General features: G+C 42.5%; 1 protein-coding gene across 1 annotated transcript; it reads right to left on the minus strand.

The window, feature by feature from the left end:
- Positions 1-2511: 2511 nt before the first annotated feature.
- Positions 2512-4708, minus strand: LOC105566296. Its single transcript, XM_012020194.1, has one exon. The coding sequence runs from the start codon at positions 4706-4708 to the stop codon at positions 3359-3361; it is 1350 nt and encodes a 449-aa protein (XP_011875584.1). The 3' UTR covers positions 2512-3358.
- Positions 4709-21605: the final 16897 nt, after the last annotated feature.

A 21605-nucleotide genomic window follows, 5' to 3' on the forward strand; every position in this document is an offset into this window, starting at 1 on the left:
GAAGACTACAAAAGAATTTGATCAAATCTTTTTTATAATTAAATACTCTTTAATATTACAACTCTTACAAATAACTGCGTGAGAGATCATTTGATGTTTTATATCCTATTTTACTCGAATGTAGAACGAAATAATAATCGATCCGGCACCCGCGAATCGGATGTCAGAGAAAGGCCTCTGAGTGGCCAGAAATTAATCTATTGCCGCGTAATCGGCTTTCGGTGATTTAGCACCGAGGAGACAAGAGGAGGATGGACGACGTCCATGAAGTAAAGAGCAAGATCGATTCTATATCTGGCGAGTCATTGCGAACTTGTATCGTGCCCAACAATATCAATTAAGAACAATTGTTTTATGAAAGGGATATAAGAAGAACTTTACATATCCGTTGCTTAATAAACTTTTTATTTCAGGCAATATAGGTAAAAATAAAAATAGGAAAGTATACTTTGTAATATATATAAATTTCAACCAATATTTTATCAGGAACTAATATAAATCGATGAGCTACACCTATCGGCAGATAATAAATCAAGAGGATATAAAATATTACATATGGTTTTAATTGTCACGGATATTCTTTTATTAATTAACAACGAGCTACATACAGTGCTTATGTACAACGTGATATTTACAACGAAGTAATACAACGTGATATCTGGATAAATCAATTCTTATAAAACGAAACAGAACGTCGATATCTCTATAATGAAGAGAGATTAATAGTTTACTATACAGACTTATATATTACATTTAATCTTAAAACAACTTCGTACACACACGTTGCGATATCATAGTTAATATTTCTGTCAATATTATTTCTGATAATATTTCTGACAATTGTAGAATATAATATCGAATCGTTTGTTAAACATTTATACGATATTTCAGTTTCTTCTTTCTTTTAATCAATATCGATACATCCATCTTACTTGTAATCCCATAATTTATAAACGCATTCTCTTCTGTATTAAAAGTTTTACTACACGTATTTACACGCTACTGTGATTATTGCTGTACAGAATACTGCATAGGCCGTACTAATGATACGCCTTTCTTCTCAAAATTCCTATGAATAATTCTATTCGAAATTACGTTATAATAAATCGCAATATCAACCAAAACTAAATGATAAATTCGATGAGAGATAATAACATTTATTTCTTACTCTTTACAAACATCTGGATTAAAACGTTATGCCTGTACGGATTCAGTTCTTCCAGCGACGTCGGGAAACGCGAGGTGATAATTTACGTAATTTTCGGACAATATTAAGCCACTCGACGACGGCTTAACCCTATGTTAAGCCGCATACCGTCGGCGGGAGGTGCCACGGGGGTGGAGAACGATGGTGGGGGCGGCACTCGACGGTGGTTGGAAACCGGGCTGTATTTAAAACGCGAATGCGCGCAGGCCGATTCGCCGTTTGAAGTTAAATGGAGTGTAAATGGCAGATAACAAACCGGCACTGTTTCCGATTACGGCATTCATTGTTTCCTACCATTATGCGCGCTCCGACGGTTTGTGTGTGACGCGGGTTACGGTTTACGATCTATTTATTACCACGCCGCCCTCACCTCCGTACACACGGCCGAAATGCGCTTTACACGCCTGCACCACCCTCCGCAACACGCGCAACCCTTCCGCACCCCCGACCGCCCGCCCTGGGCTGCTACTATCGCTACATTCGCGCCCACTACCCGTTTCACCTGTCTGCCGCTATAAATACGCGGCAAATATTTTACTTTCTACATCATGGAAATGGAGTCGTTCGAATGGACCGTATGTAATTTGCGAGTATATCGCAATACAACTGCGATTATTTTATCTCTGACAATTTTAGCACGTTGCTTTTCCTCAAATATGATTTTAGAATGTTTTATTGCTGTAATTGATTTCGTGTTCAGAGCTACGTGTTTCTGGATTAAATCCTTTATTTAAAATAATATATATAATTAAACGTTCCTGAACAATCTTTAATGTATTTTTGAGTTTTTCAAATTTCAAAAATTTATATGAAAGAAGAGATAGAAATATCAGATACCCATTGTATTCTCATTTAAATATAAAAACGGATGCAATGTGGAAGATTTAAATGTTTATAATTTTTACTACTTTAGAATTTTATGTACCTTCCAATAATATAAATACTAATTATATAAATCATCACATATCTTGAATTTTTACATTTTTCGACTGCAAAAAATCGAAAATTGTTTATCAGATTCTTAAATGTCTACTCTATTTGATATTTCTATCTTTTTCTCAAAGAACATAATTTTTGTTTCATAAAACAATCATTTTCACTATGTAACGAACCGAATGATATTTAGAAACTTATTTACACAAAAATTGCCTTTAGAAAATGTTTCAATAATTCTTTCATTTTCTAAAAATTATAAATTTTTATATTTTAAATTGATCATTTCGATCATTAAGCGCACGCGCGCAAACACACACACACACACACTCTCTCTCTCTCTCTCTCTCTCTCTCTCTCTCTCTCTCTCTCTCTCTCTCTCTCTCTCTCTCTCTCTCTCCGACTCTGTTTCTCTTTACACAGATAACTTCAACTTACTTCAATGAATTAAATTTACAAATTGTTCCTACCTAATATTGACTAGACAGGGAATGTCTTCATCGCAGTGCATGAATTATACTAGAGTATTCTTGTATATGGACCGACATATCCGTAGATAATTTTTCTATGTAGACATTAAAATTTTCTTATCATACACGTATACAATGTAAATGCCGCAATAGTATACATCTATACAGTGTCATGGAGCGGCCTCTCTGAGTTTTTGTTCAATTTCTAATCAATTTTTTTAGCAAGAATACGCATTTTTTATAGTTAATTTTTAAATTATGAATCTATCTCCTTAAATCTGCTCAAATTAAATACAGAATAAAATTTTATCCATATATTTGCATTCCTGAAATTTTATTTCGAGGAAAGTCTTCGTTTTCAATCACTCATACCTTAAAAACTGAATCGATCGATATTTTTGTTAAAAGAAATCTTGATTTGAAAAATTAACAAACAGATGCCTCAATAAAACATACCCTTGTAAATCTGCACATTGCATATATTCGCGATGAAAAAGATGGAAAAATTCATTTAATCAAAATTGCTGAGAAAGTAACGTTAAATTTGTTTACTTCCGATAACTCAAACATTTTCTTTTTGCAAGAAGTAATGTCTCAGTTTCTCCCTCAATTTAATAAGACATAAAGGGATAACAATTTCACCATTATCACAAACTCCGTAACCTGGTACATTTCATTACACAGCAATTCAGTTCTCAAAGGAATAGCCAGCCGTTAGAATATCGTCTTCGATCGGCAGTTTTCGTCGTCACTTACTGTGAACGGTAGCAGCCCTCCTCTTGATCTCGACCTGGTCCACAATACCGTCGCTCTCCTTATCTTGATGAGCGGTCATATGTCTAGTAAGGTGGTGCCTCTCGCGGAAGCTCTCATCACAGACGGGACACCTGAGCTTTTCCTCTCTCCTTCTCCTAGCCGCCTCGCCTATGTTCTCATTCTTGTGATGAGAGCGCATGTGATAGACCAGGTCGGAAGTCATACGGAACGACAGGTTGCACTTGGCGCAGACGTTCTGCGCCGGTAAAGCCAGAGTGGCGAACGACGGTGGCAGGAGGCCGGCCACCCCGGCGGCCGTGGCCAGGAATCTCGGCCTGGCGAGAGCGTCCACCATCGGTGGGAAGACGGAGATGGGGTTGTAAGGAAGATTGGGATAAACTGGCGGAAGATCCGGTCGGAAAGCGGGCACCTTCGGACTGGGCACCTTAGGCGGCTGAGCGATCTGCGGGATTTTGAGATTCTCCAGCAACCCCGTCTGACCGGCCTCTGCTCCCATGGTCAGAAAGGGATACGCCATCTTGGCGGGGAACGGCGCATATTTGTAGCTCGTCGCACCGGGCAACGACACCACCGGCGGACTGACGCTGCTCTGATAACTCGCGCGATCATCCGGCGATATCGATGACCTCGGCGATGCTTGGCCGTCATCGTTGAAGCCGTTCCGCTGCGCGATCAGATTTACCTTCGTGAAGGCACTGCGGGATTCTCCGTGGCGATCGCTCGCGCAAGAGATACCAGTCTCGTAAACCTTCGTGCAGGCCAAGATCGAAGAGTCTGTCGATTCCGGACAGCTGGTCAGCATAGACTGATGATGGCTGATGAAAGTAGGCGGACTGGGGGTTTTCTGAAGCCGACCGCCGGTCGGCGCGTATCTCCTACCATCAGTATCTGGCGAGAGCCTTGGCAAGGTTGGCGTCAAGGTTCTAGGTGATACATATGGTGGACTCAGTGAGTTCTCCGTGCATTGCAGCAATCTTCTTCTGTCTGAACCGCCAGAATCGTTGTCGTAGTGTTTGATAGTAAGATTTTGCGGCAGCCTGTCAGTGTCCAAAACATCGACCGAGATGTCGTCTCGCGGACGGTCCTTCCGTCCGGTTATCAATCGCAATTTTTCGCTCTGACGACGCGCCAGGTTCTCATCGGGCGCTACGAGGAAAGCGACGTCGAAGGAGCGCTTGCTAGCTCGTTGAAGGGGGTACGAAGCGTCGGGCGTGACGTCGCTGATGGACGCGGGGCACGCCGACGTTAGTGCCGTCGTGGCCGGCGTCGAGGTCGCGGGGGTGGCGCGGTCGATGCCACCCGTGCGATCTTCCATTGTCATCCTGCTCGCTCCGGATGATCGACCTACGACAATGACGGTGAGTGGACGGTCAGTGTTAACGTTGCAGAAACTCGGAGTGATTGATCGACCAAAATTCGATACACTCGGCCCAGATGTCCTACATTCGAGAAGTATAAATCGGAGCGAGGCAAGATTGGTCGTCGGAAATATTCAGCAAAATTTTGGCACGACGTAGACATTTTCTTTTTATTTACGTATAACGTTAAATAAGATCCTTATATCTGATATGACGGAAAACATTTTTTTAAAGATGTTCTTGTTATTATCATTATAAAAATTAAAGTGATACCGATGCTGAGAGTACAATACTTTGTGAAGCATTAGTTGAAATATGCTACATTGAATTTAAGAACAATATTGATACATATTACAAATTAATGTACGATCCATACTGTGATTTGTAATTTATACATACAATTGTTATAGCACAAAAAGTTACAATTTCAGAAATTTCTTGTTTTATAGTGAGACGATTAGGCGAAACATCAATAGTACAGCAGTATAAAATTTAATCACATAATCGTAAAGTTAATGTTCTCTTACTTTTGGCTATTGATATAATTTATTCTCATAATAATTCTTTATAAAAATTATTTTATATTGCAAGCCGACTTCATAAAAACTAAATGTTAGTAATATACAAGTAAGAACAGTAATATGACTATGAATATGAATTGATTGACTATCCATAAGGACATTGTAAGTTGGAGTACCGTTTTAAGTAACCAAAAGAAAGCTTTTAGAAAAACACTGTTAAAACTTAATAATTTTGTATCCCGTTATATATAATCGCATAAGTAACAGAATAGTATCTACTTACCAGATTATGATAACAAGTGTTTTCTTCTAAATACACGCGGTCTGTAAGCTATACTAATTGGACCACGTTTCCCATACCTCAGGGTGGATCTTCTTCGATCTTCTCTAAGACATCAGACTGCACTTTTTCTCACAGGGCTATCTCGTTGAAATCGATTCTCGCAGGCACGCGAGTCCGAAATAAATCACAGGGAACAAAATCAACACCCCCTGACGGACCCACCGATCTGGTGTACCGTCCGGGGCGCACTAAAGTGGCGAACACTCGGTGCCGTATCGGCGGTTCGCGTTAAAATGAGGGTGCTGTTCGCGCATCCCCTGTATTTAGGGGTAGCCGTCGCGGAGGGTAGCGCGAGCGTGGCAGGTGGAGGCGCGACGAGGGTGGCACTAGCCAATGGCAGTGTCTGCAGCGTTATACGGGGGTGGAGCGTAGCAACGGGGTGAACATATTCGCTCGTCGGGACGCGTCTGCTAACACCGTCCAGACCACGCCTACATATTTCAGGTTCGACACATGTGCCCGGGATCGTCGTCGTCGTCGTCGTCGTCGTCGTCGTCGTCATCGTCGTCGTCGCCGTCGCCGTCGCCACCGCCGCCGCCGTCGTCGTCGTCGTCGTGGGCTCTTGCCTACCCCCTTCCTCTCCGGCTGACTGCCTTACCTCCTCCGCGTTGCGCAACGCGTACCGCAGAATCCCGTCCTGCCAGAGTGGCGAACAGGATGGCAAAGACGATGGCGGGGAGAGGATACGACCGGGAACTGTAATTCAGCCTGACAAACGATCTTGAATATTTTTAACGCCCGCGCCCCGATCTTCGCTCCTTTTTTATGGCCGACTCGTGGCTATATTGGACGTTCGGCAGACGATCCAGGTCTGCTGATGAAGGTACGACGACGGCAAAGAAAGTCGTTTCAAAAACGCGCACGCGAAATATGTAAAGACGCCACTTGAGACAACGAACGATAGAAACTTCGAAAATTGTTTTATTTAAACAAGCTTTATCAATTACTTAAATGAGCTAATCAAAAAGTCAGTTTTTACGTGTCAAATTCCTAGTATTGTTATCATTGTCTTTCACAATTATGATTGTAATATTTTGATAATTACAATATTTTTGATTCCCTAAAGTTCTCAGCTTATTTATAATATTTTGAAATGCTTACGTTTGAACATTTCAAGATGAAGAATTATTGAAATACCAACCATTGCGAATTATCTAATCGTTTCTATGAGATTACGTACATAAACCTCGAAATAAGTCAAGATGGGTGGCATCGTAGTTTCATGCCGGAAAAATAACTTCCGATACAAGTGGGTGCAGCGGGCAAAAACCCGCCGCGAAGCCAATAGGCGATCAATCATACGCCGGTGATCTATTTTACCGGGCATGTGAGAGCCGTCGATTTCTTACGCGATTCCCGAGATCCCGGCAAATCCTAAGGGGAATGCCGCGAGGTTAAAGGACATTAACTTCTTGATTGAGTCGGCAAAAAGTTGTAATGACTTTTCGATTGGCGCTATCCCGCGCCCCGCGAAGATTCGCAAACGAGTATTTGTGGAAGGGAACATCTCAGTTTCTTATATCTTACACACAGAGTGTCTCAAAAACAAAAGGTCTTTTATCCACGGATATTGCAAATCGGATTAAGAAAAGCGAGCTATCTCGATGTCAAGGAATAATTCGGGAAAAGAATTAAGAAAATTGAAAGACTTCGATTACATTCAAATGTATAATACATTCACATACATATACCTAGATAAGAAAATATCATTGTCTAGTTTGAATGGAATGTTATTACTTTTTATTGTTTTATAAGAACTCATATATGGTATGACGCAATATAATAAATTCTCTTAAAAAATTCTTTAAGTAAAATTTTAATAAATTTTAAATTCGTCGTAGAACGCTTTAGATACTTCTGGTAAAAAGTCATTGGTGTATTTATATTACCATGAAAAATTATAATATTGCACCAAAATTTATTTCCGTGGCAACGAATAATAGAATGAAAAGCTCGATCTTAAGAAACAATCTTAGTGATTTGATAAGCTTAATTGTATCGGCAATAACTCTCTTCAACTCGATTCATGCACGGAATAAATTAAACGATCCGCCTCATGTGCAGCAGATAGTGTAGCACGCGATACAGCCGAGTCTAATCCTAATTCAGAGTCGTAAAGTCGAAAGAGTCATTACGGCGACGTTACGTGTGACACGCGTCGCACAGCGGGGCGGCCACGAAACGTCTCTGTATCTTGGCGCAACCATTCCGGGATTATGAACCATATTTATTGCCGATCATACAGTGCCATTCCCCGCGAACTCGGAGAGACGGCGATATACCGATCTCTAATTCCATTTTACGCCCCTCTGCTTTACTTCGCGTAAAACAGTATTCTCGCGCGGACAAGCTTTACTTTTCTCTTCTTTCCTTTCGTTCACAATAATGTGATGTGTGGTTTTACATTTCTATAAGTTATTCTTGTCTCAATATAGTTATAAGTCAATCTTTTTTAATTCGATAGATGAGAATAAGAATTATTGATTTTATTTTGATATTGTTTTATTTTCACGAGTTTGCTAAACTCGTATATTAAATGAGATTATGAGAAATATAAATGCGTCAAGAATATTTTTGTCTCAGTAACAGAAATCCTTTCTGAGGGTGTAGCTAATCATGGTCTGCTAAAAATATTTTACTGCCTTGACTATAAACTTCTAAATCACAGCAAACGGTTTGCTGCCGCACCTAATACAATAGATTTAGCTGTGACAATTAAATATTAGCTATTCATGTTTTACAACTGAAATTTAGATGCCACATGCAGTTTTTAGCTACGGCAAAATATTTTTCTTTCCGTGCATAAGTTTCGAATAATATGTATCTGTGTCGGTCTAAGAACAAGTATTGAAAAACGGTTAATTTAAAACGATATATTTCAGGTTCTTCTCTCCCGTCACGTTTGTTCCCTCCACTAATTTATCTTTTCCCTCCGACTATTCTCGCCAAGCTGTAACGCGTGATCTGAAAATTCGCCTCGCTTGGTACGCGTTCTAAATCTTCAAGTAGAAAAACACGTCGCGCGTGAGAATCGCACTTTGCCACCATCTGCCCGTGTTATTTTGCAAATCGGCCAGAAAGGGCAAGTTTCGTGCTGCCTAATTCGACCAAGTTAAACGCACGAGCGGTCGAGCCGGCGGCGCTCGACACGTGGCGGACACGCGTGAGCTGTTAGCACCGAGCGTGGGTTCGTCGAAGGGCACTTTAACATCGACAGTATCTGTTACGTGGGTCCACGAAAGGGACACCTTACATGACGCGTGTTCTTCGGCTCGATTGATTCCTACACGGGAATTAATACGTCATCGAGCGAACATAATCCGCGTATATCATGTAGATTTATGTTACAAGAAAATTACCGTGTTTGCTCTTTTATTGTTGAAAACAAATCAGAAGGATATTCTTAGAATTTGTCAATTTTAGTTTGTATTAAATATGTTTTATACAAATTTCTGTCTTTCCATTATACTTAAAAAGTAATTCAATAACTAAAAGCAAATTGTAGGAGAAATTCTGAATATTTTTTAATTGCATCGTTGGATATAACACTCATATAATACGAGCTCGTTAGCATAGTAAAAGCATACTCCATGATTATTTATTTAAGCTTACTTTTTGATGTTTTTTTTATGCCATGCTTTGCGCTTCGTGAAGGGAGTAATGTCATCCGCTTTTCGCATCGCTGACGCGGCTGCACGGAGCGAGTGCACGCGCGTTTTTGTCGGGGTTGCATAGTGATAAATATGCAGCCGATGCAGTTGATGAGAAAAGGTCGTTTATCAATCAGCCATTAACGCAGCCCCGCCGAAAACCTGCTCGCTCCTGAGCCATATTTCACAGAATCATCGCGATTCCCTTCCGGCCGCTTTGGCCGCACGTTCGGTTTTCCATTAAAATTCACTATCCATGTTGTTCGCAAGGAAGCAACGTGTAAAAGCAAAAATTTTAATTATTGAAATGTCATTCAATCAATATAATAATTAAATATTGACGAATCCATCGTAATTTTCTTTCTTTGCAAAACAAGTATGGCAACAGACACAAGTGTACGTTAAAAATATTAAAAAGTAGAGCTTTTCGAACATTTAAATTTGTAAATTATATGAAAAAAGTAAGATTTTATGAAGCATCTCTCATCTGTATGTAATACTAATTTATCTTTCTCTCTTTTGCAGAATTAAGCGACACATACGAGGAATAAGCAAAATACGGTGAGAGATGAGGAAAGGTAATACTTCTTCAGGAATTCTTGAAACAGGGTGGTCTTGGCCTGACAAATTGAATGTGCGATAAATTCAGAGGATTGTTGAAATAACTTGGCATGGTGTACATATTCACGTCGAGAGGAGGGAGGTTCCCGAGATGAGAGTGCGGGAGATTTAGATTTTACGGACGTTTAGGCAATTCCTTAACTTATAGTCGGGACCATGCATACGAAATGAATCGACTGCTGTTTAAACGTTCTCCCATAATTTCGCTCAGCCGAAACTCTTACACGAAACGAAGCTTTCGTTAGAACAAATTGGACGGACATTGATACTTTGTATGGATGTCCTGGCCAGCAAAAAATGGCTCTTTGTATTCTATATCGATTTAACAATTTATCTCGCAAAAGAATCCAGACGGTTTAACGACAGTTAATTGGCTCAATATTAAGACTCATAGATAAACTGCATTCGCAATTGTGTTCTTTGGCAATGATTCGGTAATCCCGCCTATATATACGCCACATCAAAATTATCAACGTACGCCACTCTTCCTCCGCTCGCGCCCCTTTATTCCCCCCCATATCTATCCGTCTATCTGTTCTACGAGAGAAGTTTGCCGCATCCGCTCTTGTTGATATCGTCCCGACGATATCGAGTCGCGTTCTCTCTTTCTCTCTTTCCCTCCCACCCGTCGCGATGGCTCCGGGGAATTTAATTCTATTCGGAGCACCGCCTAAGATGCCACCTTCGGCTCTTATCTCTGTGCACACGGTGGGTTGCGCGTGGCGGTTGCTTATGTGTTACGTGAATACCTTACCTAAATGCCGCCGCGGGAGAAACGTCCCTTGCGTACCCATTTCATGAACCATCCAGCCCTCTCGCGACGCGGGGGAGCTGACGGTACCGCAGCACCGCGCGAGGGAGTCGACCGAGGAAAATTAATGCGACTTCCAGCCGGGCGCTATCAGACGCCGCTATCTCGCGCCTCGACCGCGCGCCGTAAACGTGAGTCGCCTAGGCGAGAAGTTCCCGAATTTAAGCGACGGAGATGCGCCCGAAAGTGCCGTGCGATCGTGGCTTCGCGCGAATGGAGAACGCGCGTTAAGAACACCGTGATATCTCGGAGCGTCTTTCTCGGCGAACAGTTGCGTCTGTTCTCACAATAGTTGTATAGCTTGGCGAATTTAGTCGCTCCCATTTCGAACTGACTACAAACGTTAGGCAGTGAATCAGTTTTATATTCTTAAAAGAGAAACAGTTTCCTCAATGTCACATAAGTCATTTTATATGTGTCAAAGAAGATTAATTTGAGTTCAAATTCGAAGGAATTAAGACTGAAGAACCGCAACAGGATGTTAGTGTCTAAATAATTCTTTATTTTTAATTCATTGCGAAAAGTATTACTTCAGCCAGGGTTGGAACCTGGACCTCCTTCTCACTAGGCGGGCGGTCTCACCAATTCGACCACAGCACATGAGAGACTTATGAATTTCATTAGTTTGTTCATTTAAATTCATTTTTATGAACTGTCCCGATGTCTTGAAGCATAATGTGTACTGCCGGCAACTGCATCTGTTGTGAGAGAACTACGTCTATCGCTACTAAGACCGACGGTATATAATGGAACGAAGAAATTAACGGGAAGGTACTAAGCTGCTCGTTTATCATAACGATGACTCGGTAGACGGAAGCGCCATGTGCTCTTAAAAGCATTCTGTTAACGCCGGTTTAATTCGTATTGATGATCCCAGAGAAAAGAAAAAGATGGCTTGGCATGTATCGACGCGCTCTCGTTATTTACGAACGTGCAATTGCAAATAAAGCTCACGATATTTCTCTAGAGTGCGAATCGGTTTCTATCCTTCATTAATGACCTATCATGATCAATAAGTAAATATAATGTTCCCTTTATTATTTACGATTATTAATTATATTTTAATTTTGTTGCATTGCAGTATTGCAGTAAAATTTTACTACTCATTTATATTTTTTTATTGCACGATAATTAACTATAGTAATAATAAAAATTTTACATTATTATACATTAATCACATAACTGCAATTGGAATAAGAATCTACTAATTGTAAGAGTGAGTGAGGGAAAGAGGATCGCTTTCATTGATAACTATGAGGAATTCCCGTTCTCTTGATTAACACCGGCGCGATAATTTGTCCACATAGGTCAGAGTTGGCAGAACGGAGAGCACGTGGCAACCGTTCGTTGACAGTTTTACGAGTACATTTGCCGAAATCTTACCCTATCGGGGGTCGGTCGGTCGATCGGTCCGTCGGTCGGTTGCCTCTTCCCCTCGGCACGGTAGGAGTCGGTTGCAGATACGGTGGATGGCGGAGGAAGGTTGGCGGAGGGAAGGTGGACGGTAAGAGGAGGGAGTTATTAGAATGGTCCGGAAAAGATGGCGCGGAGTCGCTCCGTATTTTTATACTGTATGGCCGCTGCTTTGCATAATCCCGCACTTAGCTCGCTCGTCCCGAGATGCCGGCTCGCGCTATGCAGATCTCTCCTCCTCGCTGAAAACCCGAACCTACCGAGCGTTTCGCCGTTCCGACGAATGATGGACGACGCCGAGAGATCCGCCGAGGGATCCGCTCCTGCGGCTCCTTTACTCGGCGGACGACGCGTTCCAGTCGGAACGATGAACGAATCGCGCAACGATCTCTTTTTACCACACTACGTCGAGACGCGAACGTTGCTAATACATACGTAGGACAAATCGCAGTTTAAGTGTTAATATTCAAATATTAGAATTCATCAAACGTTCATCAAAAACAGCATTGATTTGCTGTCATTGAATATACAAATTTAGTTTATAAAGTTTATAATTTTATCTAAATCTCTGTATTGAACATCAAACGAAAAGAAGATATGTAAGAGAATATTTCACAAAAATGGGAATAGATATCGAAAGAAGTTAGCCAAAACAATTATAGAATAACTATACGGTTGAACTATTGATAAGTCAAAACGTCATCGTCTATCGTAAGTGGCACCAAATTCTCTCAACATGAGACTTTACATCGAAGATTATTCCTTCGAAAAATAACCGAAAAAATTTTCCATCAACTCTAAAGTTTAAGGCACGTATTTATGCCACGTGAAACGGATGGACGGAGATACATCAGACTTCCTGAACCAATGTCGCGAAACATTTGTCACGACGTTCCACTTGCTCCAAGGATCAACTGCGAGCTCTCCGGCTGCTCGCACGGGCGGAGATGTCTCATTTGCACCGAGAAATCGCGTCTTTCCCTTACTGTCGCCCAGTCTCCCTATATCGCGTTGCTCCAGCGCAAGAGAGAGAGAAAGAGACAGAGAGAAAGAGGAGCAGAGAACGCGCGGCGTCATCAATCTTAGCGCGAAAAGACCCAGGACAAGCGAAGCGTCGTTCCGGATCTCACAGATGCGACCTTGATTCTCTTCCGACATTCCCTAGAGATACCGACGTAGATTAAGTCTGATCTCGCGAGTAATTTGTCCGAGTCTTTCGATTCTCGGTCCTCGACATGCTGGATGCCTTGAAAACGGACGAACACCTGTGGTCTCCTGGTTCAAGAGAAATCACGAACCACGGTGGTGTTCTGATTTTCGTTTAATCACGAGAATCGATAAATTCTTCAAGTTTTTAGTAAAAACTGTTTACTTTAATGTTTAGAAAGTAAAATCTCAAATTTACATTTTTATTTCCTTCCTAGAAGATGCTCACATTTGTGTGTATCTTAAATACGTACAATAGAAGAAAACAAATTCTCAAATGTGCATAGTTCATATTAAAAAGCAGAAAATGCTTGTTGAAAAACAAGACAAAAACTCCTAGATATTTAAAAACTTATTTGCATGCATTTAATTTCACGAAATAATTTCACAAATAAAGTAATTGCACGAAATAGTAAAAATTCAAGAATAAATATTAGTTGATGAAACCTTAAATTTTCGCGCTGTCAAACGCGGAATATTATTGGAAGCTTGACATTTTGTTCAAAACTTGGTGTCATAGATTTTCGATACAATCGTGAACTCTTTTCTCGTCACACTCGAGACGCATTTTATGAAATAACGACACATCACGAAACTATTTGGTCGTGGCGGCGAATAAATCCTGTATTTGAGCGAACGTACGGCAATGGCGAATTTTCAGAGATTGCTCGCGACCGAACGCATGCATGATCGGCTGCAGGCACATATGCTCGTTCGTACATACATATGTATGTATCTCGACGTGATGCGTGAAGAACATCGCATACGTCACTCGGTTTTCCTGCGACGGCCAGGTCATATATATTCTGCGACCGAGAACGGATCGAACACTCACACCCCTCTGACACTTCGATTGACGTCGGATTTTATCTGCGTATACTCTCTAGAAGTTCATTGTCAAAAGCAATCGAACATCACATTCGATTAGAACAATTTAATTGCCGATAACTGTTCAGTGCCCAGCGCATTTTTTATACATGTACAGTTCTTTCGATATTTATGTTGCGAGAAATGTCTCAAAATTTCTCAAGATATTAAATCCAAAAATAAGAGAAACATTTAATAATTAAATAATACCTTTCTATAAAACGTTAGTGTTCGTTGTATATAAATACTATTAAAACAATTATTACCGTTCGGCTTTCTATTGGACTTAAAATTGGAAAACCCATTCCAAACATAGGTAACTATGTATATTTTTTAAACAGAATTATGCGCATGAAATGATGATCGTGATGAAACAGCCGTCCGTGGATCGTAAATTCATAGAACATATTTCGCGAATGCATTTACGCCCGAGCATATGCACGAGATATCGGGTTTCGCTATCTCTTGATCCACCGATTGTCCATCGCCCCTAACGGCGCTGTCAGAAACGATCACGTTTGATCTTCGGGAGTCACCCTTGTCAACCTGATGTATCCCTCCTCGATTTTGTATCGATGTAACAGGTCTGTTACTTAGGCGCAAGTACTGAAACGTAAGTTCTAATGTCGAAGAAGACAAATAAAATGTAGCTATCTCTCGAGAAAGGATTTATTTACATCCACAATTCTTTCCGGTGAAATAAATTCAAATCCCTGAAGACTGTTTTCCGATTCTGGTTTCGCAAAATGCAATTCTTCAGGATGTAGTTCTGTTATGTCACATTCTATAAAGATTTTTACCAAGAATCCATTTAGCGGTTTATCGTCTGCGGGGACAAGGACGGCCACCAGTTGGTCGCTGCTTAGTTTCCGAAGGTTTACGCGCAGCATCCCGGAGGCAGCGAGTGAGACGACGCTCGGTCACGGTGGATGCGCCAGGCTCTCCGGGAGATGCCGGGGTATAAAACCTCCGGCCCGTTGCGACGGTCGCGTTACGAGAAGTACGGTGATTACGGTGGGCCGAGGGGGGAGGGGGCTCGCGGGCAGGGTTAAAATCCAGAGCATACCTTAGTTGTCCGCTCGTAAAGCAACCCCGTATGCCTGGGAGTGCGTGCCGGAGCTATCTCTTTCTCCGTTACGTTCCGTCTCGGCGATGCCGGATCTCTCTCCATCTCCTTCCCTCTCTCTTTACGTCTACGCGGAGTGTTTGTTAAACGAGAAGGAATATGCATGAGGTAGGAGAAGAGAGCCGGCGGCGGAGTTATGCTACGGTGATCTTAACGGTGGACGCGACCTTAAATATGTATATGTGCCGCGCTGGAAACGCGACAATCAGAGACTGTCCAGAAACAAGAGCCAGCACGGCTCGTGTGCGCTCGGCACACGTGTACTGCCCTAAAGCGATTCCCGTTCAGGATACCGCAAAGTATAGACCGAATTTTATTCGATGAGAAGCAATTTCGTACAATAGATGTTTCTTGATGACCAGCAAATCTTACGCAATCGGCCATTTGCGAATGTTAACGCGTAAGAAAATAATGATACGAACATCTTTCACAGCTGAAATATCGAATCATTCCGACTCTTGGAACAATCAGGATTTAAATCTATTGGATCATCCCCTAATCTCTATCGGACAAATCACTTAACTCGTATACTGATTTGTCGAAACGATAATCGAGATGAAAGGGATCGGCATGCGTTTCTACAGGTGAAACGACCGATCATGGTATCTCGAGCTTGGATCGTGTGTTTCTGCCACATGGGGATGTGTGACTAGATACCGCCTGCCGAAGAACTCCGCAGCATATTCTCGTAAACATGCATCACGAGCGTACACGAGTATGCATATACGTAGGACATATGGTGGTTAGCACGGTGCTTGGGCCCCCATGAAGCGAGGAGGGCCTCGCTGAGACTTCTGGGGGCTTTTGCCCCCCTTCGCAGTACCACCGCGGCCACCCCCTCCCCTCCGCTCGAGAGTCCTCATGAGTTTTCAATGAGATTAGCGGCCCATCTGTGCCGAGACCGACCCCACCGTCATCATCGACCATGGACAAAGCTAGTCAACCTGCTCACTGCCCGTACGTTCTCCACGGGGGTCGCGCTACCGTTTTCTCCCCGTCCCCCGGCTATTCGGTGTATACACCGTACGTGCACTTGCCGCACAAACTCATCTCCACACTTTTGCCGACCGGCTCCACGTTGCGTGACGATTATAGAAAATACCAGGTTTTTAGCCACCCAGCATCATATGGTCGCGTTTAAAATCGTCATTGACCACACATTTCTCTCCACCTTTCTTTCTCTCTCACTCTCTTTCTGTCTTTTAACTCCGATACATCGACTAGAATTCGTTGTTATAAACATAACATCGGATATTGAGAAAGCAAAAACATTTTGCCGAATTTCAAACTTGGCCAATACCAATGGTAAAATGGTATTACAGAAAAGACCATTTAAAATTGAATGAAGAAATATATTGGTACGTGTATTTTTAAAATATTGTTCGATAATTTTCTTAATTTTTATTCCTAACAGAAATATGCGGCTGGAATATGCATTCCGGATATAGTAGCGAGCATTGAGTAAAGCCGCAAAGCAGACCGATTAAGGAGCGAAATGGTATCGATCCCGCGTAAGGGGGTACCGGGAGCCTCGGATCTGGGTCCATGGTAGCCCATATGGAGCCTGCCCAGCGCATATGTTACGACAACGCCGCTAACGACCTGCCTTGGGCCTTCGTAATGCTAAACTGCGGTTCGATCCGCACCCCATGAAACTAAGTAACCATTCGATTGTCATTGGTAAATAGGTAATCATGACAGCATCGACGAAGAACCTTCTCAGGATGCGGGGATTTTTGCCTTCTGGACGATCTCCGATTTAATCTGAAATATTTTATTTCAGCAATACTTTTGTGTCTGCGAAGCACGATATGTGCAGATTTTTATCTCTGAATCCCGCAGAGTCCGAAATTAGGTCCGAAATTATTTGAAAGTTTCCATTAAATGATTTTACATTGTTATTTTTTTAATTTACAAAACTCTTTTTATATAACAGTTACATAAATATGAAGGAACAATTATACAAATGTGGAAGCCAGCATATTATTGTCTTTTAATAATTATATCTATAAAGGTATAATATTTGGTATTAAAAAACGATGGTGAAAGTAACGTGTTAAAACATTCAATGTTTAACATTGCAAGAAAGTAACCGAAGGGAGAACCTAAACACTTTGGCCAAGCAAAACCCCGTGACAATTCTACCAGCCACCCCCCCGGCTTTTTTGCTAACCTGCAAGGCTAAACGAGTTATGTATTATGCCAGGGGATGACCGAGTGGGGTGGACTACTCAATACCAGGTTGTATGTCCTGGTCGTGCCATCTGGCGCGCTATTATACGAGTATTTTAATTTAATTAACTCAGCTCGCGCATCGATCGATCGATATTATCGGCGCTCGCGCGCGGATTAAGCTTGTACGTGGCCGGTCGACGATTTCGAATCTGCCGTTTAATTAGGATTTCGGGCGTCGGTGCGAGCAACAGATTTTATGGAAACGAACCGCGTTCCTGGTCTGCCGAATCAGGCCGTGCCACAATCGACCGTTTATTTCGATACTTTCCGCTGTTGGCTAAACGTCACCCATTCGGGAAATCCCTCTTCCACGTGGCAATGATTTAATATCAAATAACAAATTTTAAACCGGTTACCGGGCGCTTAACAAAATAGACCAACTTGAATATTACAAATTTTCATCAAGTTTATATGACAAAAAGGCTTGGATCTTTCTACTAGAAGTCGATGCAGTTAAAAAATTTGTTCTTTTCTAATTGACAAGTTTTCAAATTTTACTGACAACGTTAATAGCAATATACGGTAACGCAATGGCGTTGTTGAGCCAAAGAAACTTGCGCTCCACGTTGATATCAAGTACTCGGCTTACAGGATTACGGTTGGAAGTATCGAGTCGCTATGTACAGATACTCCTACCTTGGCGTATTTACGGCATATTTGCGGCAGCGCGAACATGGCTCTTTGTCATAGACGAGTGATTTTCGGATCGGCGGCAGCGTGGCCCCGAGAGTTCGAAAGAGCCGGTGCGCCATTGTACTTCTCTCGCCGGGGTCATTGTGAGCGACTGTACCCTCATCTCCACGCTGCACACAGTGCACTTCCCCTGCTCGTGCATCTGTCCTCAATCAGCGGCCTACGAAAATGGGATATACACGTCCTCGTCGGCGCGAAACTATTGACCTATCCCTGCGTGTGTGCGAGGGAGCATTCCAGTCGTCGCCGCGAGGGCGATAAATAAAGATCAACCGGTGACAAGGCAACTCTGCGTGATTTACAGCCTTCAATAACTAACAAATATTTTTCGTTGAAGGAACGGAAGAAAAAAAATAGAAGATATTTTTGCGAAAACGCGATAAATTTTCTTACCAACAAATTCAACTTTTACATTACTTTATATATTTAAAAACTGTCCAAATTGCCTTTCTATTTGTTTCGGTGTAATAATGAAACCTGCGATTGACAATCGGAAATAGATCGCATCAAATTCGCCCGAACGGAAAAACTATCGGAAACGCGAAGAAAATGTACGATGACGTATAGTGACCCTCGCAGGGTCAAAAGCATCCCTGCCAGTAGATATTAGAGACTAGGGGCAAACCAGGACGACATGGTACTCGCGAAAGAATGGAACGCACTTAACTCGGGACTGCTTAAACAGTTGTTTGATCGGCATTATGTATTAACGGAGAGAAAAGCAGGAGAGAGAGCATGTGGCTGGTGCCACCGCTTATTAGCGACGCGATGTCGGGAGTTACACGTCACCGGGAATACACTCAGGTTGAATTTCTCACTTGACCGAGGGAGAAGTTCGACCGAAGTTTAACTAAAAACCTTTTCTAAATCCGAAACTGTAATGTTTACTTAATATCTCAGACTTGGTAACTGAATAGAAAAAGAAAAGAACTGAAACTTAAGGACGCGGAAGCAGACAGATATATGACGATTCCGACGGAAGTGAGGTAAGAAACTCCACCGTCGGCGGCTCCATCCCAATGCGATCGCTACTGTCGAGCATCCGCGCGCCGCGCGACAGCCAGGTATAATATTCCGGATATTAAATCGCTTTTAAATCGGCTTAGCGTTAACTAGTGGCACTTTAAGCTGCCCGTTGAAATGATTATCAGGGCTTCCCACTCCGTCGCGAGAGAACCGGCTAGCTGTTATCGCCCGTTGATTAATTGTTATGCAATATGACGTCACACACGCCTACCCGACCTACCCGGATTAGAATCCCGCGGTGGAGCATCACACGGTGGTGAACGCCGGCCCCGCGACCCGCCTACGCACGTCTCCCTCAGTACAGGGCGCGTTGCGGCATCCCTCTTGCTCTAAATCTCGCCGTATCTGTATGTATACACGTGTGTACGTGTGTGTGTCGCCGCGCAGGCGGTTACAACGCGGAGGGAGCGGCGCGAAGTTTCCGGCTAATCCTACGAATTTGAGCCAGCCGAACATAGGACGGCTGATGAATATTGATACCGCCGACTCGGCGGACCACCTCGCACCTATACACAGATTTCGCGTGCAAGCGAGCGACCTATCCGCCTTGGCGCTTCTCGATTTTCGCCCGCATCCGAGGAGGGTGCAAGTGCAAGACGCTCTCTCGCTCTCTCGCGCTCTCGTTGCTTCCTGCTGCTACATACGTAAGATGCACGACATCGCGCGGATGGTGATAAGAGAGACAGATTACGGAGATTACTTCGGTACATGTAAGAAAAGTTTCTTTTAGAGCAAACAATATTTAATTTTTGTGAAATACACCAGTTAAATGGTTTGTTAGAAACACGAAATTTTGTATAGTTAATTCAATGCAGAAACTATACGAGAACTACCTTTGGTTAAAGGAAAATTATTAATAATCGAAAAATATTGATAAAATGAAAGATATTTTCTCAACCAAAGTGAACTGTTTCTTTTCAGCCACGAGCGGCAAGATTCTGCCAAGCCTTTTTACAAGCAAACGAGAGAAGTTACTTAAACACCTCTAACATCGCGACACGTCGCACTTCGCTTTGAAAAGCCGAAAGCTGACGGCTCGTGGCTCGATGCTCTCCGGTAACCTTGCACCATTATTTCCCTAAATAAAAGAAACCATAAATCGTGGGTGCACAAGCCCGTGGAGGAACCACGCCACGGCTCCATTATATCTTTCACGATGAACGGTGCCCTTCTTCGTCGGCCATTATGCCACGGAGATAGTAAGGAAGCAGCCACCCCTTTATCTCGGTAGACTCCACGGTGAGAGTAATGCGCGGAAATCAAGGGTTAATTCCTCGGCGTCGTAAAGCATTTTATCTGCCTCCAGTAGTGTCGCCGGGACGAGAAATATTCAAATATGGCGATAGACGATAGAGCACGCCGATTGAATGCTAAAGAAATCCGCGATTCTCTGTTACGTACTTACGTCGGCGATTATAAAACTTAATCGTTTTTAATATGCTTTCAATGATGCGTAAAAATTGGTATTTGCTTCCTTAAAAAATGTTACAACATTTAAATAATTATTGTATACGAGCATTCTTTAAAAAAGATTGAAAGATGACGCGTTCTTGTGATAAATCAGATCGACATGTTGCCGTGACGGTTATTGTCCGCGAAAAGGGCAAAAATTCAAATGAGCGACCCATCGATCGCGCGAGAAAGATTTACTTACGGGAATACGTACATAATAATGTGTGTGAATGCGGACGTATCATGCGAAGACCTTTCGGACCTCCAACACCTGATCCCTACTAAAGATCCTATCGGGAAAATTGGATTCGGTGTCAGGGTGACCGCTGAAACGTATAAGCAGCTCGTAAAATACTTTTTAGCGCACGAGCGCCTCCGCGTCGAGGGATTAAGCTTTACGGTTAGATAAGGATCCTGGATTCGCTTCCGTGCTTCTCGCGCCCGCCGGGCTTCTATCCCTCGAAAAATAATAACCGCGACAACGATCTCTCGAGCAGTCCGAACGAATATTTTGCGGATCAGAGTCCGTCCCCGCCCCGACCTTTTTTCCTGGCACGAGAGCGTGAAATGTTCTCCGCAATATTCCGAGCTGTGCTCGACCGCTCTCCCGAAAGTTAATGCGAATTGATCGCACGAAGTTGGAACGCGACGACCTGAAAAGCGCCATTTCATCGGGCAAGTGTCGAATTTGACTCTTTGATCTTAATCTCTCGTTCAATTTCAATATCGATATAGGATGTAAGAAGATTCGTCAAAGAATTTCGCTCGTGCAGAATCGTGAAAGCGAACTGTATAACAAAAGATATTTTGCATAATGCAGTCTGTTTCGAAAAATCGACAACTATCTAATTAACTCTCTAAAAGTCAATCAGTGGATTATCACTGAGTACTCACTG

Source organism: Vollenhovia emeryi, unplaced genomic scaffold (assembly GCF_000949405.1).
Source record: "Vollenhovia emeryi isolate VEMERY1.0 unplaced genomic scaffold, V.emery_V1.0 DF939145.1, whole genome shotgun sequence".
Lineage (NCBI taxonomy): Eukaryota > Metazoa > Arthropoda > Insecta > Hymenoptera > Formicidae > Vollenhovia > Vollenhovia emeryi.